The 18029-nt window shown below is 37.9% G+C and overlaps 1 protein-coding gene across 8 annotated transcripts in view; it reads right to left on the bottom strand.

Moving 5' to 3' along the window:
- Positions 1-18029, bottom strand: part of CEP152 (centrosomal protein 152) — a 143236-nt gene that overhangs the window by 124655 nt on the left and 552 nt on the right. For all 8 annotated transcript variants that reach the window (XM_049898550.1, XM_049898552.1, XM_049898547.1 and 5 more), the window contains exon 2: positions 5663-5756. In XM_049898550.1, coding sequence (XP_049754507.1) covers positions 5663-5749 — 87 coding nt within the window. In that variant the 5' untranslated portion in view covers positions 5750-5756. The remainder of the gene's footprint in view (positions 1-5662; positions 5757-18029) is intronic.

The raw sequence follows: 18029 nt of genomic DNA, 5'->3' as shown, positions 1-18029 counted from the left end.
GCTGCTAACTGAACTCCACGTAAGACTGATATTATAAGAAAGTCACCAAAACATATTATAATCAAACTTGCCAAAACCAAAGATAAAGAGAGAATTTTAAGAGCAGCTAGGGATAAATAAAAAGTTACCTACAAAGGAGAGTCAATAAAAATAAGCTCAGACTACTCGGCAGAAACCATGCAGGCAAAAAGGCAATGGGATGATGTATACAAAGCATTCAAGGAAAAAAATTGCCAGTCAGGAATCCTACATCCAGCAAACCTGTCTCTCAAATATGAAGGCAAAATTAGGACATTTCCAGATAAAAAGAAGTTTAAGGAACTCATAAAAACCAAACCAAAGCTACAAGAAATACTACAGGGAGTTCTCTGGTTACAAAATGAATAATATCAGGTATCAACCCAAGACTAGAACACTGGACAGAGCAACCAGATGGCAACCCAGATAGGGAAATCACAAAAATTAATCAAGATAAAAAAATGCTCAAAAAATGGAAGCAGCGATCTCATGTAAAAGAAGACAACATTAAAATAATAAGGAGGGACTAAGAAATGTAGTCATAGATTTTTTTCATATGGAGAGGAAGACAAGGTGATATAAGCAAATAAAAGTTAGGTTTCAACAGAAAAACAGGGGTAAATGTTAAGGTAACCACAAAGGACACTGACAATCCTATTCATCAACATAAAATACAAGAAAAAAATACAGACTCAGTAGAAACAAAATCAACAACAACAAATCAGAGGAAAAGACAATATAAAAAAATAAACTACTCTGCTCAAAAATTAAGTGGGAAAAGAACTGTCAATAACACACAAAAAAAGACATCAAAATGACAGCACTAACCTCATACCTATGCCTAATTACGCTGAATGTAAATGGACTACATGCACCAGTACAGAGACAGAGAGTGGCAGAATGGACAAAAAAATACGATCTGTCTACATGCTGTCTACAAGAGACACACGTTAGGTGTAGAGACACAAACTAAAACTCAAAGGATGGAAAAAAACATATCAAGCAAACACAATCAAAAAAAGAGCAAGAGTGGCAATATTAATTTCTGACAAAATAGATTTAAAGTTAAATCCACCACAAAGGATAAGGAAAGACACTATATAATGACTAAAGAAACAATATGCCAGGTGGATATAACCACATAAAATATTTATGCACCCAAAGATAGTGCTTCGAAATACATGAAACTGCATTGAGAAAAGAGAGATAGACAGCTCCACAATAATAGTAGGAGACTTCAAGACACCACTTTTGGTGAAGGACAGGACATCCACAAAGAAGCTCAATAAAGACACGGAAGATCTAAATGCCACAATCAACCAACTTGACCTCACGGACATTTACAGAACACTCCACCCAAAAGCAACCAAGTATACTTTTCCAATGCACGTGGAACATTTTCTAGAACAGACTACATATTAGGTCATAAAGCAAGCCTTAGCAGAATCCAAAACATCGAACTATTACAAAGCACATTCTCTGACCATAAGGCCATAAAAATAGAAATCAGTAACAGAAAAGGAAGGGAAAAGAAATCAGACACTTGGAAACTGCTCAAAAACGACTGGGTTATAGAAGGCATCAAGGAGGGAATAAAGAAATTCATTGAATCCAATGCAAATGAAAACACTTCCTATCAGAATCTTTGTGACACAGCTAAAGCAGTGCTCAGAGGTTAATTTATATCAATAAACGCATACATACAAAAAGAAGAAAGGGCCAAAATCAAAGAATTATCCCTACAACTTAAGCAAATAGAAACAGAGCAACAAAAGAAACCCTCGAGCACCAGAAGAAAGAAAATAATAAAAATTAGAGAAGAATTAAATGAAAGAGAGAACAGAAAAACAATGGAAAGTTAACAAGACCAAAACCTGGTTCTTTGAAAAAATTAACAAAATTGATAAATCATTGCCCAAACTGACAAAAGAGAAACAGGAGAGGAAGCACATAACCCATATAAGAAATGAGATGGGCTGTATTACAACAGACCCAACTGAAATTACAAGAATCATATCAGATTACTATGAAAAATTGTACTCTAACAAATCTGAAAGCCTAGAAGAAATGGATGAGTTTCTAGAAACACACTACCTACCTAAACTAACACAAACAGAGGTAGAACAACTAAATAAACCCGTAACAAAAGAAGGGATTGAAAAGTTAATTGAAAAACTCCCAACGAAAAAAAAGCCCTGGCTCCGGCCACTTCACTGCAGAGTCCTACCAAACTTTGAGAGAAGAGTTAACACCACTACTACTAAAGGTACTTCTGAGCATAGAAAATAACAGAATACTCCCAAACTCATTCTATGAAGCTACCATATCCCTGATACCAAAACCAGGTAAAGATACCACAAAGAAAATTACAGACCTATAGCCCTCATGAATTTAGATGCAAAAATCCGCAACAAAATTCTAGCCAATACAATTCAACAACATATCAAAAAAAAATTCACCATGACCAAGGGAGATCCAACCAGGTATGCAAGGATGGTTCAACATTAGAAAAACAATTAATGTAATCCATCATATAAATAAAACAAAAAACAAGAATCACATGATTTTATCAATTGATGCAGAAAAGGCAGCCAACAAAGTTCAACACGCATTCATGATAAAAACTCTCAGCAAAATACGAATAGAAAGAAAATTCCTCAACACAATAAAGGGCATTTATACAAAGCCAACTGCCAACATCACCCTAAATGGAGAGAGCCTGAAAACATTCCCCTTGAGATCAGGAACCAGACGAGGATGCCCTTTATCACCACTCTTATTCAACATTGTGCTGAAGGTCCTAGCCAGAGCAATTAGGTTACATAAAGAAATACAGGGCATCCAGATTGGCAAGGAGGAAGTAAAAGTATCTCCATTTGCAGATGACATGATCTTATACACAGAGAACCCTAGAGAATCCTCAAGAAGAGTTTACCAGAATATCAGCATACAAGATAAACATACAAAAATCCATTGGATTCCTCTACACCAACAAAAAGAACATTGAAGAGGAAATCACCAAATCAATACCATTTACAGTAGCCCCCAAGAAGAAAAAATACTTAGGAATAAATCTTGCCAGACGTAAAAGATTTATACAAAGAAAACTACAAGACCTTACTGCAAGAAACCAAAAGAGACCTACAGAAGTGGAAAAGCATACCTTACTCGTGGATAGGAAGACTTGACATTGAAAAAATGTCTATTCTACCAAAAGCCATCTATACATACAATGCAATTTTGATCCAGATTCCAACGACATTTTTTAATGAGGTGGAGAAACAAATCACCAACTTCATATGGAAGGGAAAGAGGCCCCGGATAAGTAAAGCATTACTGAAAAAGAAGAATAAAGTGGGAGGCCTCACTCTACCTGATTTTAGAACCTATTATACCGCCACAGTAGTCAAAACAGCCTGGTACTGGTACAACAACACACATGTAGACCACTGGAACAGAATTGAGAATCCAGACATAAATCCATCAACATACGACCAGCTGATATTTGACAAAGGCCCAAAGTCAGTTAAACGGGGAAAAGACAGTCTGTTTAACAAATGGTGTTGGCATAACTGGATATGCATCTACCAAAAAATGAAACCAGACCTATACCTCACACCATGCACAGAAACTAATACAAAATGGATCAAGAACCCAAATATTAAATCTAACATGATAAAGATCATGAACAAAAAATACGGACAATGCTAGGAGCCCTAATACATGGCATAAACAGTACACAAAACATTACTAACAATGCAGAAAAGAAACTAGATAACTGGGAGCTCCTAAATATGAAACACCTATGCTCATCCAAAGACTTCAAAAGAGTAAAAAGATTATCTACAGACTGGGAAAAACTTTTTAGCTATGACATTTCCAATTAGAGTCTGATCTCTAAAATCTACATGATACTGCAAAAACTCAACTACAAAAAGACGAATAACCCAATTAAAAAACGGGCAGAGGATATGAACAGGCACTTCACTGTAGAAGACATTCAGGTAGCTAACAGATACGTGAGAAAATGCTCAGGATCATTAGCCATTAGAGAAATGCAAATCAAAACTACAATGAGATTCTGTCTTACTCCAAAGAGGCTGCTACTAATCCAAAAAAACGCAAAATAAGAAATGTTGGAGAGGTTGTGGAGAGACTGGAACACTTATACACTGCCGGTGGGAATGTAAAATGGTACAACCACTTTGGAAATCCATTTGGCGCTTCCTTCAAAAGCTAGAAATAGAACTATCATACAATCCAGCAATCCCACTTCCTGCAAAATATCCTAGAGAAGTAAGAGCCTTTACAAGAACAGACATATGCACACCCATGTTCATCGCAGCACTGTTTACAACAGCAAAACGATGGAAGCAACCAAGGTGCCCATCAACAGATGAATGGATAAATAAATTACGGTATATTCACACAAGGGAATGCCATTTATCGATAAAGAACAACGATGAATCCGTGAAACATTTCATAACATGGAGGAATATGGAAGGCATCATGCTGAGTGAAATTAGTCAGCTGCAAAAGGACAAAATATTTTATAAGACCACCTTATAAGAACTCGAGAAATAGTTTAAACAGAGAATAAAATATTTTTTGATTGTTATGATAGTGGGGAGGGAGAGGGGAGAGGGGTTTTCACTAATTAGATAGTAGATAAGAACTATTTTAGGTAAAGGGAAAGACAACACACAATACAGGAGAGTTCAGCACACCTAGACTTAACCAAAAGCAAAGAGGTTTCCTGGATAAACTGAATGCTTTGAAGGCCAGTGGAGCAGGGATGAGGGTTTGGGGACTATGGTTTCTGGGGACATCTAAGTTAATTGGCATAATAAAATCTATTAAGAAAACATTTGCAACCCACTTTGGAGAGTGACGTCTGGGGTCTTAAATGCTAGCAAACAGCCATCTAAGATGCATCAATTTGTCTCAACATACCTGGAGCAAAGGAGAATGAAGAACACCAAAGACGCAAGGTAATTATGAGCCCAAGAGACAGAAAGAGCACATAAACCAGAGACTACATCAGCCTGAGACCAGAAGAACTAGATGGTGCCCAGCTACAACTGATGACTGCCCCTGACAGGGAACACTACAGAGAACCCTTGAGGGAACAGGAGAGGAGTGGGATGCAGACCCCAAATTCTTGTAAAAAGACCAGACTTCATGGTCCGACTGAGACTAGAAGGACCCCAGACGTCATGGTCCCCAGACCTTCTGTTAGTCCAAGGCAGGAACCACTCCCAAAGCCAACTCTTCAGACAGGGATTGGACTGGACCATGAGATAGAAAATGATACCGGTAAAGAGTGAGCTCCTTGGATCCAGCTCTTGTCTGGAGAAGAGATGAGAGGGCGCGGAGAGGGGGGTAGCAGAAGCTGGCTGAATGGACAACGAAAATAGAGAGTGGAGGGAAGGAGTGCGCTGTTTCACTAGAGCGAGAACAACTAGGAGTACATAGCAAGGTGTATATAAGTTTTTATATGAGAGGCTGACTTGGTTCGTAAACTTTCACTTAAGGCACAATAAAAATTAAAAAAAAAAAAAAAGACACAACATGATAAAATTTTGATTAGGAAATTAAAAATTTTCAAGATTGGAATTCAAGTCTTTTTTTCAGGGTAACTTACCTCTTTCTCTCTTTCGTAGTCTTCTTTGTCAAATTCTTCATCTTCATTTTGTGTTTGCAGAGCCATACTTCCAAAGTCTAATGACATGGTCCACCTGTAGCAAGGGGAAGATGTTTGGTTTCTAAATATCCCATAAAATATTCCCAGACCCAATCCACACAAAGGATGCTATACACAAAGTCAAAACACAATAACAGGCTGGGGGGAAATACATTTAAGTCACATACGATATGTGGTCAGTATTTTAAATATAAAGAGCATTCTTACAAATTAATTGTGATTCACAGAAAACAGATGTCATGAGAGAAATTCATGGTGGCTTGAAAAGTATAACTTAAAACAGTAAAATTTTTGTCCACACAAAAAAGGAAAGAATAATAATAAACTAGAAATGTCCCAAAACAAAATTTTTAAGAAAAAGCACAAACAAAATTTTAGATTGGATGCATTAAACAGTACACAGGTAGCATCATCCATATTTTGCTCCAGCCTTTGAATTTCACAAATTCAAGTTCCTTGCGCTACAGAAGAACTGGACTAATGATTGCTATCCAGAAGCCATTTACAATCTGGTAAACTCTATTCAGCACACAACAAAAATAATAAGTGTTAGAGGTCCTGTTGTTAAGCTTGATAAAATCAGACTCTGGCAAAATACTCAGGAAAAAAAAAAACCAGACCTAAAGACTGTGAAGCTGCCCCGGTGGCAGGTGCAATTCCCAAAGCAGCACCAAGAGCTCCCTGGGGACAGCGACTTCTGCGGCAGGAGCCCGGTAGAAGATGGGTTTTTAACTGCTTGCGGTCAAATGGCTGCTGACGATTTAAATTATACTCAGGGATCCTGACATGACAAATAAGCTTCCCAGACTTTTAAGGCTGTGAACAATTCTGACAAAATGTAGGCAGGCATCACCAGTTACCTGGCATAACTGTCTGCACACCAATCAACGAAGGGCACTTGGATGTGAGCCTAAGCCACAACTCTGTCACTACAGCTTTCAAGTGCTAAAATGCCATTAATTTGGAAGCACAGACCAGCAATCTAAATGCATTTTACTATAAGAACTTAGCTCCCTTCTGTTAACAGATGAAACCCGTGATCACGAAGCTTTCTCTAAGCCAAAAGCTCTGTAGCGAAAGATACTCCACTTCATCAAAGGTGTCCTGTTACATGACACAGCTCTGTTTTTACCAAGAAAAAATGCTGCCAAGTAAACTATGACCTGCCGTCAATTTTCAGATGTAACTCATTTTGTAAATGTTAAAATATGAAAACAAAATATGCACTTTAGAATAGACGGAATATGGCGTTACAGATTAACACCAATGGATTTCAGGGCTAAAGGTCCCCACAGCAGAGTTTTTTGGGGTTTTTTTTTTTCAAGGATTGAATTGTTTCTCAGTCAAGCACTAATTTGCAGTCCACCTTCTCATCCTTCCTCTCTGGGCTCTGCACCCACCCAGGCCCTCCCCTTCAACTCACATTAACTCAAACTCCTCACAACAACTTAACCCTGCTGGCCTTCGCTGCCTAGGCCAGCCCTCCTCCTTTCCATTCTTGTGCCAGGGTAAAGGGATAAAAGTCTGGTGCACTCCTTCACTGAGAGGCAAAACACTTAAGTTTGGGGATCTAAATCCTTGTCTCCACCATAGCTATAGGAGTCTTCTTGTATATCCAGCATAAAATGAAGATCTGAATATGGAAAAGAGCCCATAAAAGAGCTAAAATGTGCCATACATACACTATGGTGAGGGGTAAAAAGAACACAGTATCCCATGCCTCTAAGGTTTTCTTCACGACTGAAAGTGGACATCAAGTCTACAGAACCTAGAGATAATGAAAAATACTAGCCCATTTAAATCTTATCTCCCTAAAAGAGATAAGCTTAAACTGAGCCTTGAAGACACCCAAGGCCTCCAGGCAGAAATCATCTTTCCTGCCTCTGAATTCTTGTAGTATTTCCACCTCTTCCTGAACTTAACTATAAGTACAAGATGGAATATGGTATTTGGATTCACTTCTCTATAAGGTAAAAAAGAGGAGCTATGGTGGCACAGTGGTTAAGTACTCAGCTGCTAACCAAAAGGTCAGTGGTCCAAACCTACCAGCTGCTCTGTGGGAGAAACATGTGACAGTCTGCTTCCATAAAGATTTAGAGTCTGGGAAACCCATGGGGCAGTTCTACTCTCCCCTATAGGGTTGTTGTTATGAGTCAGAATTGACTCAATGGCAGTGAGTTTTTTTTTGTTTTTGGCTCGTAAAGTTAAAAAAAAAAAAGAACCCATGGTGCAATGGTTAAGTGCTTGGCTGCTAACAAAAAGGTCAGCACTTTGAACCTACCAGCTGCTCTGCGGGACAAAATACCTGGCAATCTGTTCCGCTAAAGATTACGGCCTACAAAAAAATACATAAAATCATAGAAAAGGGAGACAAAACAACAGAAGAACTCAGGAAAGTAATAGAAGAACGAAATATCAAAATAAAATCACAAATAGAATTCATACAAAAATATCAATTAGAAATCCAAAAGGTAAACAACAAGATTTCAGAAATGGACAGTGTCATAGAAGGTCTAGGAGCAGGTCTGAAACAATGAAAGACAGGGTCAGCAATATTGAAGACAAACACTTGGATACCATTGTGTTTGAGGAAAAATCAGAAAAAGAACAAATAAAAATGAAGAAACCCTGAGAATAATGTGGGACACAATCAAAAGCAAAAATCTGTGAATGACCAGAGTTCTAGAACAGGGGGAGAAAATGGAAAATACAGAGAGGATCACTGAAGAATTGCTGACAGAAAACTTCCCCAATATCATGAAAGATGAAAAGATGACCATCCAAGAAGCTCCACGAACCCCATATAGGGTAGACCCCAAAAGAAAATCAACAAGGCATATCATAATCACACTTGCTAAAGCCAAAGACCAAGAAACAATCCTGAGAACAGCTCCAGAAAAATGAAAAGTCACATACAGAGCAAAAACAGTAAGACTAACTTCTGATTACTTAGCAGAAACCATGCAGACAAGAAGGCAATGACATGACATAGATAAAACTTGAGAGAAAAAAACTGCCAGCCAAGAATAATATATCCTGTAGCACTCTTGCTGAAATGTGAGGATGAAATCAGCACACTTCCAGATGAACAGAAATTAAGGGAATACCTAAAAATCAAACTAAACTTACAAGAATTATTAAAGGGAGTCCTTCGACTTGAGTACAAACAACATCAGACAGCCTGAATCTAGGGCATAAGACCACACCAGCCATATACCACCTGAGGTAATGAACTCTCAAGGATTAATCAAAACTAAGACTTATAACAGGGAACCTGAGAGATCAATCTGTAAATGGCAACAACATCAGAACAACAAAAAAGGGAATTAACAGTATAGGTATAGAACTCTCATATGGAGAAGAGGGCAAGGTGATACCAAGTAATAAAAGATAGGTTCAAACCTAGGAAGGGTAAATTTCAAAGTACCTACAAAGAAAGTTAACAAACCTACTCATCAAAATAAAGAAGAAAAACATAAAGCCTCAGGTAAAAAGAAAACCTATAAACACAAAAGAAATTAAAAAAAAAAATCCAGAAACAAAAGGAATTCAAAATAAAGAAGAAAAACATAAAGCCTCTGGTAAAATGAAAACCTATAAAAACAAAAGAAATTAAAAAAAAAAAAAATCCAGAAACAAAAGGAGTTCCTCAGTAAGAGGAACAAAGAAAATATCAGCACCACAAAAAAAGCACTACAAAACAACAGCAACAAACTCACAACAATCAATAATTACACTGAACATAAATGGCATAAATGTACCCATAAAGAGACAGAGAGCGACAGAATTAAAAAATAAAAAAACAAGATCCATCGATATGCTGTCTACAAGGGATGCACCTTAGAAACTAAGACGTATATTTACTTAAAAATCAAAGGATAGAAAAAAATATATCAAGCAAACAGCTACCAAAAAAAAGCAGGAGTGGCAATACTAATCTCAGATAAAACAGACTTTAAAACAAAATCCACCATAAAAGACAATGAAGGGCGTTATATAATGATTAAAGGGACAATCCATCATGAAGACATAACCATGATAAATATCTACGCACCCAATGACAGGGCTCCAAAGTACATAAAACAAACTGAACACCACTGAAAAGAGAAATTGAAAGTTCCACAATAACAGCAGAAGACTTCAACCCACCACTCTCGGTAAAGAACAGAACATCTAGAAAGAAACTCAACAAAGATATGGAAGATCTAAAGGCCACAATCAGCCAACTTGAACTCATAGACATATATAGAACACTCTGCCCAACAGCTGCGAAGTACATATTCTTTTTCAATGCACATAGCAAGTTCTCCAGAACAGACCACATCTTAGGTAACCCTCAACAAAATCCAAAATACTGAGATGATACAAAGTATCTTCTCTGATCACAACACAACACCAGAAAAGAACAACAGGTAGAACAAGGAAAAAAATCGATTACATAGAAACTGAATAACTCCTGCTTAAAAACCACTGAGTAACAGAAGAAATCAAAGATGGAACCAAAAGACTCATAGAATCAAACAAGAATGAAAACACATCACACCAAAACCTTTGGGACACAGTAAAGGCAGTACTCAGAGGTCTATTTATAGCAATAGATGTACACATCAAAAAAGAAGGGACAAAATCAAAACATTACCTATACAACTCAAACAAATAAAAAGAACATAAAAGAAGCACACAGCCACCAGAAAAAAAGAAATAATAAAGATCAGAGCAGAAATAAATAAATAGAAACAACAAAACCAAAAGTTGGTTCTTTGAAAGGATCAACAAAATCAGTAAACCACTGGCCAAACTGACAAAAGAAAAACAGGAGAGGATGCAAGTAACCCAAAAAAGAAATGAAACGGCAGACATTACAACAGACCCAACTGAAATAAAAAGGATCATAACAGAGTACGATGAAAAACTATACTCCAACAAATTTGAAAACCTAAAGGATACAGACAAATTTCTAGAAACACACATGGAAAAGGAATGGATACTTCCTAATTCATTCTATGAAGCCAGCATAACCCACACCAAAACCAAGGAAAGACTCCACAAAAAAAGAAAATTACAGACCAATATCTCAGCACTGGGTATCTCTCATGAATATAGATGCAAAAATTCTCAACAAAATTCTAGCCAATAGAATTCAGCATTGTATCAAAAAAAATAATACACCACGGCCAAGTATACCAGGTATGCAAGGATGGCTCAACATTAGGAAATCAATCAACGTAATCCAACACATAAATAAAACAATCGTATGATCATCTCGATCAATGCATAAAAGGCATTCTACAAAGTCCAACACCCATTCCTGATAAAAACTCTCAATTAGAAGGAAAATTCCTCAACATAATAAAGGGCATCTTATACAAAACCAGAAAACCCTGGTGGCATAGTGGTTAAGTGCTAAGGCTGCTAACCAAAAGGTCAGCAGTTCGAATCAGCCAGGCACTCCTTGGAAACTCTATGGGGCAGTTCTACTCTGTCCTATAGGGTCACTATGAGTCGGAATCAACTCGATGGCACTGGGTTTTGGGTTTATACAAAACCAACTGCCAACATCATTCTTAATGGAGAGAGGCTGAAAATATTCCCCTTGAGAACAGGAACAAGACAAGGATGCCCTTTATCTCCACTCCTATTTAACATTGTGCTGAAAGTCCTAGCTAGAGCAATAAGGCATGAAAAAGAAATAAAGGGCATCAAAATTGGTAAGAAAGAAGTAACACTGTCCTGGTTTGCAAATTATATGATACTATACAAAGAAAACCCAAAAGACTCCACAAGAAAACTCCACAAGAAAGATTCAGCAGAGTAGCAAAATACAAGATAAACATACAAAAATTAGTTGGATTCCTATATTCCAACAAAGAGAACGATGAAAATGAAATCAGGAAAACAATGCTATTTATAATAAAGCCCACCAAAAATAAAATACTTAGGAATAAATCTAACTAGGGTTGTAAAAACTAAAAAACTACTATTGCAAGAAATCAAGAGATCTATACAAATGGAAAACAGATCATGCTTATGGATAGGTAGACTCGACATTGTGAAAATGTCAATTAGACCCAAAGGAATCCACAAATACAATGCAATACTGATCCAGAAACCAACAGCATTCCTTAAAGAGATGGAAAACTAATCAATAACTTTATATGGAAAAGGAAGAGGCCCTGGGCAAGGAAAGCACTATTGAAGAAGAATAAAGCAGGAGGACTCACAATACCTAACCTCAGAGCTTACTGCACAGCTATGGTAGTCAAAACAGCCTGGTACTGGTACAGTGACAGAAACATTGTCCAACAGAACAGAATTGAAGACTCAGATGGAAACCCATCCACCTACGGTCATCTGACCTTCAACAACGGCCCAAAGTCCATCAAATGGGGGAAAACAGTCTTTTTAACAAATGGTACTGGCAAAACTGGATGCCCACCTGCAAAAAATGACACAGGATACATACCTCACACCAAACACAAAAACTAATTCAAAATGGATCAAAAACCTAAATATAAAGCCAAAAAGTATAAAAATTATAGAAGAAAAGATAGGATCAACGCTAGAGGCCCTAATACACGGCATTAACAGGATACAAACCATGACTGACAACACAGAAACCTGAGAAGATAAGCTAGATAACAGGGATCTTCTAAAAATTAAACTATTTATGCTCATCAAAAGATTTCACCAACAGAGTAAAAAGAGAACCTACACACTGGGGAAAAAAATTTTGGCTATGACAAATCCAACAAAGGTCTAATCTCTAAAATCTACAGGAAAATCCAATGACTCTACAATGAAAAGACAAATAATCCAATTTAAAAAATGGGCAAAGGAAATCAACACTTTACCAAAGAAGACATTCAAGCGGCCAACAGACACATGAGGAAATTCTTCAATCACTAGCCATTAGAGAAATGCAAATCAAAACCACAATGAGATACCATCTTATCACAGCATTACTGGCAGGAATCAAAAAACAGAAAATAACAAATGTTGGAGAGGTTTTGGGGACATTGGAGCTCTTATTCACTGCTGGTGGGAATGCAAAATGATATACAACCATTCTGGAAAACGATACGGCGCTTCCTTAGAAAGCTAGAAATAGAAATACCATATGATCCAGCAATCCCACTCCTAGGAATATATCCTAGAGAAATAAGATCCATCACATGAATAAGGATATGCATACCCATGTTCACTGCAACACTGTTCACAATAGCAAAAAGATGGAAACAACCTAGACGCCCATCAAAAGATGAGTGGATAAACAAACTATGGTACATACACACAATGGAGTACTGTGTAACGATAAAGAACAATGATGAATCTGCAAAGCATCTCACAACATGCAAGACTCTGGAGGGCATTACGCTGAGTGAAATAAGTCAATCACAAAAGGGGAAATATTATATGAGACAACTAGTATACAAACTCATGAAAAGGTTTACACACAAAAAGAAAAACTCTTTGACGGTTACGAGGGAGGAGATGGGTGAGGATGGAAAAGCACTAAACAGACAATGGATGAGTGGTAACTTTGATAAAGGGTAGGAGAGTACACAATATTGGGGAGGTCAGAACAACTTGCCCAAGGCAAGGTCATGGATGCTTCATGGACACATCCAAACTCCCTGAGGGACGAAATTGCTGGGCTCAGGTCTATGGGGACCATGGTCTCTGGAAACATTTACCTCAAATTGCATAAAATAGTTTATAAAGAAAATGTTCTACATTCTACTTTGGTGAGTAGCATCTGGGGTCTTAAAAGCTTGTGAGCAGCCATCTAAGATACTCCACTGGTATCACCCCATTGGGAGCAATGGAGAAAGAAGAAAATTAAAGACACAAGGGAAAGATTATTCCAAAGGACTAATGGACCACATCTACCAGAGCCTCCACCAGTGAATCCAGAACAACTAGATGGTGCCCAGGTACCATCACCAACTGCTCTAAAAGGATCACAGTGGAGGGTCCCAGACAAAGCTGGAGAAAAATGTAGAGCAAGATTCTAACTCACAAAAGACCAGACTTTCTGGCCTGACAGAGACTGGAGAAACCCAGAGAGTGTGGCTCCCGGTCACCCTTTTAGCTCAGTAATGAATTCACTCCTGAGGTTTACCCTTCAGCCAAAGATTAGACAGGCCCATAAAACCAAATGAGGCTAATGGGGCACACCAGCTTAGGGGCAAGGATGAGAAGGCAGCAGGGGACAGGAAAGCTGGTAAGAGGAAACCCAAAGTCGAGAAGGCAGAGTGTTGACATGTCATGGGGTTGGCAACCAATGTCCCAAAACAATATGTACACTAATTGCTTAATGAGGAGCTAGTTTGTTCTGTAAACCTTCATCTAAAGTACAATTAAAAAAAAGTAAAAGATGTGAAATCCCCCCCCAAAAAAATTATCTCAAGCTGAAACTGTGTAGCAGTTTCTTTAATTACAAATAAATGGGAAAATGAATTACTTAATAAATTTAGTTAATATGATAGGCAAAAGTCTTTAAAATATAGTGCAAATAGAGAAAAAATTTTAAAAAGTAAAATGTTTGGAATTATGGAACTAGGAACGTCCAACCTCCACTGACACTGAACAACATTTAATGAGAACTTACTTTGTGTCAGGTGCCATGCAAAGAGATTTACATGGATTATTTCATTCAACCCTAATTGCCCCAGAATAGATACAATTTTTATTCTTTTCTGGCTTGGATAATAGGCTTAGAGAGATTAGATATAAAGGAAAAAAGAAAGATTACAGCATAGGAAACCCTTTGGGGCAGTTCTACTCTGTCATGTAGGGTTGCTATGAGTTGGAATCAACCTGACTGCATACAATAACAACAATAAAGGTGAAAGAAGGGAGTTTTTTTCCCCCCAATCCTTCATTAAGCTGCCATCAATAGATGGTGAATGTTGAAAAAGAACATTAAGATTTACAAGTGCCTATGCTAAGTACGGGAGTCCCTGGGTGGTATAAATTGTTAACTGCTCAATTACTAGCCAAACTGGTGGTTGGAACCCACCCAGAGAAACCTCGGAACATAGGCCTGGCAATCTGATTTCGAAATGTCACAGCCTGGAAAACCTTATGAAGCAATTCTACTCTATATCAGCGGGGTCACCATGGTCTGAATTCACTCAATGGCCACTAACAATAACAACAATGCTAAATATAGCTATTTAAATAAAGTGCTTCTTTTTCTCAGAGAAGGATAAAGTCTATGAGGTATTTGTGCATGTGTGCACGTGTGAGTGTGTGTGTAAAGAGACTGTAAAGAATCAAACTATTTTTTTTAATGACATTTTAAGTCAAAACCATGTCATTAAAGAAGAAACCTAAGAATATCTGAAAAGATCAAACCATCCCTCATTGGGAAAGAAAACATATAAAGTATGTTTTCTTTCTGAAAACTGTAGACTGACAGAGACCTTAGAAAAGTCTTTTAAACTTAAAGGGACATCTACTTAACTTACTGGGTTAAAAAAAAAAAAATTTAAACTAAACAGGTAATTAGTATTTTAACTGAAATTTAAAATAAAAGATACTGCTTTTCCTTACCTTGTTAAGTTGCCACCCGTTTCTATAGCCATCACAAGCTTTACTATCATATTCAGAACAATAGAGGAGGCTGCTTTAGGGTAAGTCTAGCAAGATAGTAAACTGAGAAGCCATAAAGGAAAAACGTGACAGAACACTAACAAGAAAAAATAAAATTTTCATATGGCAAAAGACATCATTAACAAGTCAAATATTCTGTATGGAAAAACATACCATGAACAAAGCCCAAAGATAAAATAATTATAATAATAAATGGGAAAAAGATTTACAGAACACATGACAAAGTCCTAATACACAAAGAAATCTCACAAAGAAAGGAGATAAACAACCCAAATGCAGACTACCACATCTTTCTCTGAGGAGCAGCTGGTTGGTTTCAATCGCGAACATTTTGGTACAAAGCGGAGCACTTAACTGATGCACCACTAGGGCTCCTTCTTAAAAGTGGGCAACTAACATGATAATTCATTAAAAAATGAAATGTAAATGCTCAGTTAACTTGAAAAGATGCTTAAGCTCATGGAGTAGTCAACCAAGTGCTCATTTAAACAACGGAATACCATTTTCAACAACTAGATTGAAAAAGGAAACCCTGGTGGCAAAGTGGTTAAGTGCTACGTGCTGCTAACCAAAAGGTCCGCAGTTTAAATCCACTGGGCGCTCCTTGGAAACTCTTTGGGGCAGTTTACTCTGTCCTGTAGGGTCGCTATGACTCGGAATCCACTCAACCGCAACAGGCTTTTTTTTAGGTTGAAAAAGATAAACTGGTAATAAGTGGTGGTTAATTAGGTACTCTCATGAATTGCTGGTGAAAGTATGGCCTGCTAAAACCTTCTTGAAAACTATCAACAATAATATATTGAAGATGAACATTTGCACTAGTAATATTAATTTTAAATAAATTTGCAGATACTTTATACCACTAGTAAGAACAATGAATTAAATATTTATTGATTCAAAGAGATGGCCATTAAAAAAAAATCAAGATGCTATTTAAAAATTTTTAATAGTAGACTTGTTATGGCTTTCTTACTAGGTAGGTAACTTTTTCTGAACTCATTAACAAGACTCTAAAAAAGTATGTCTAACCTTTTGTGACACTCTGGCCCAGTATTTATTTCATTGTCCCTAGTTATAAAAATTTTCTTTGCCCTCCTTGCAATAAGAAGAAGCACCAATAGGTGTTTATTAAGTCGATCACAACTCATAGTGACCCTATAGGACAGAGAGCTGCCCCATAGAATTTCCAAGGAGTCGCTGGTGGATTCCAACTGCCAGCCTTTGGGTTAGCAGCCAAATGCTTAACTACTGCGCCACCAGGGCTTTGTTTAGTCGATAAAACATTAGAAACAAAAATTTCGTTGTTTTTGCCTCATTTAATAGCTTGTTATAAGCATCCTGAAGGCAGAATTAAAATGTATCTGTCTCCCTCCCCACCCCACACCGTGTATATTGTCAATTCTGACTCCTAGGCACACACAGATAACCGCTGAATAAATATGATACATGAATGCTAACCTGTAGCGATTCATTATTTCTATAAAAAATTTTTTTGAACACCTAAGGAGTGTTGGGTTATATCCCAGGCGCATCTAAGACATGGCGCCAGCCCTGAACAGCTCAAGGTCTTAGGGAAACAAGCATAGACGCTAAGAGTTACAATGATACATTGTAATAAATTCTGTAGTAGAGCAAAGAACAAAGCACAAACTATCTTTACCTCTGAAGAACGGAAGCTGAGAGATGTTTCCCAAAAGAAGAAACTTCAGATTAGAAGTAGATCTTAAAGGACACAAAATGGGTGTAAACGGTTAAGAATGATGGCATTCATTCTGGCTCCTCCATTTACCAGCTGTGCAAACTTGAGCAAACTGTTTCCCTTTCATAACTAATGAAATGAAGGCAAAAATAGTGCCCACTTCAAGAATGGTAATGATGACGCTGAAGATAATGTATATTAAGTGCTTAACACCATGTACCAATCAATACATATTGATTTTGTTGTTATTAAGACATCGCTACTGATGGGTAGGAGAGGTTATGGGAACAAACAAGAACCTCAGTACATCTAGGAAAAAGATGAATGAGCAGCCTGTGGTAAACCTTACTTCAAACAATAGGACCTGCTCTCTGATGAAAAGGCCACCCCCAGCCCTTCTCCCCCGTGGTATCAGTCACTCCAAAGTTGTGCACTTTCAGAAAACCCGGTGGCTAGCGCGCCTTGGAAACCCTACGGGGCAGTTCTACCCTGCCTATAGGGTCGCTACGAGTTGGAATTGATTCAACAACGGGTTTTGTTTTGTTTTTGCACTTTTAGACTGTATTTCTACTTGTCTTACGGTATCAACTTCAGCTTCTCTTACTTCGTGGAGCGCATTCGCCTATCTAGTGAGCGTATACAAACTGCCACTCTTGTGGGGAGGTGAGGAAACTTGGCTTGACTCAGCCTGAAACTCAAGCCCATAAAATAGAAAGGGTGAGGGGCCACGAAGAGCGGTTGTAGGACGTGCCCCTGGAGTCGGGAAATTCCATTCACTTGCTAGCTTCTCTCCTAGAATGGAAATACCTGGAGAGCACCAGCCTGTTTTAGCCTCGCAATACCAGACCTACCCACTCATTCACCAATCGTTTACCAAACGTCGGTGGCAGTCCCTGTTCCGAACGAGGGGAAGAAAGCAGCGGCGACCTACGACCGTGTTCGGTGATGGGCGCTAACAGAGCGGCCTGAACGCACGGACTCCGGGTGCCC

Source organism: Elephas maximus, chromosome 10 (assembly GCF_024166365.1).
Source record: "Elephas maximus indicus isolate mEleMax1 chromosome 10, mEleMax1 primary haplotype, whole genome shotgun sequence".
Taxonomy (NCBI): Eukaryota; Metazoa; Chordata; class Mammalia; order Proboscidea; family Elephantidae; genus Elephas; species Elephas maximus.
Note: the sequence above shows the minus strand (reverse complement) of the source record. Positions and strands in the feature narration are given on the sequence as shown.